Source organism: Buceros rhinoceros, unplaced genomic scaffold, assembly GCF_000710305.1.
Source record: "Buceros rhinoceros silvestris isolate BGI_N320 unplaced genomic scaffold, ASM71030v1 scaffold34319, whole genome shotgun sequence".
NCBI lineage: Eukaryota > Metazoa > Chordata > Aves > Bucerotiformes > Bucerotidae > Buceros > Buceros rhinoceros.
In genome coordinates this window covers 3738-4575 of record NW_010431463.1, presented here as the reverse complement: position 1 = coordinate 4575, position 838 = coordinate 3738, and the positions used below count along the sequence as shown (strand labels likewise).

The following is an 838-nucleotide window of genomic DNA, read 5'->3' as shown; positions in this document are numbered from 1 at the left end:
GGCTGTGCCAGGCCGGTGGTGTTGGTGCAGAAGACAGGACTTGTCCCAGCCCTTCTCCCCACCGGCGAGCTGCTGCACAAGGCTGCTGTGTGCTGGCTGTCACAGGCCCTGCTGCGCCCTGTAGCAGCGCCCTGGGAGAAGGCTGTGCTGGCACGGTGCCTGCTGTGCTAGGGGGGTGCTCACTGCTGCTTCCCCGCAGGTCGCTGGTACGCGCAGTCCCTCACCTACCGCCTGGAGGGCCAGTCTGAGGCCGAGCACCTCCTCCGAGCCACTGTGGTCTACCTGCCCAGCCAGCTGCTGGCCCACGGTCGCCTCCTCTGTGCTCTGGAGCTGGTGGCCACGGGTGAGGCACCCAGGGTGCTGCTCAGCCCTGCAGCCCGTCCCCGCCACGGCTGGGCTGAAGCAGATGTCACCCCTTATTTGGTGCCCGGGAATGGCAGCACAGGGAGCTTGGTGCTGCAGCACGTCTGTGTGCGTGCTGGACGGACGGGGGACCCCGATGTCCCCGTGGCTCCTGGCCACCCCTTCCTCCTCCTCTACCTCAATGACACCCAGGCTGGGCTGGCACCTCGAGTAGCAGAGCCTCGCCGGCAGCGGCGTGACATGGGAACACTGGCCCATGACCTCCCTGGCTACCTGCGGGAAAAGGGAGGGGAGAAGAGCGACTGCTCCCTGCGCCCCTTCCCCGTCAGCTTCGCCCAGCTGGGTTGGGACCACTGGATCATAGCTCCCCACCGCTACAACCCACGCTACTGCAAGGGCGCCTGTCCCCGCCTGCTCCGCTACGACTACCACGCGCCCAACCACGCCGTGGTGCAGAGCTTCGTCCATCAGCTGG

General features: G+C 67.3%; 1 protein-coding gene across 1 annotated transcript in view; it reads left to right on the top strand.

Moving 5' to 3' along the window:
- Positions 1–199: 199 nt before the first annotated feature.
- The window catches only part of BMP15 (bone morphogenetic protein 15), a gene marked incomplete at its 5' end in the record, with an annotated part of 882 nt that continues 243 nt past the window's right edge, over positions 200–838 (top strand). The window contains one exon of the mRNA XM_010143443.1: positions 200–838. This exon is cut by the window's right edge and continues 18 nt beyond it. Coding sequence (XP_010141745.1) covers positions 200–838 — 639 coding nt within the window.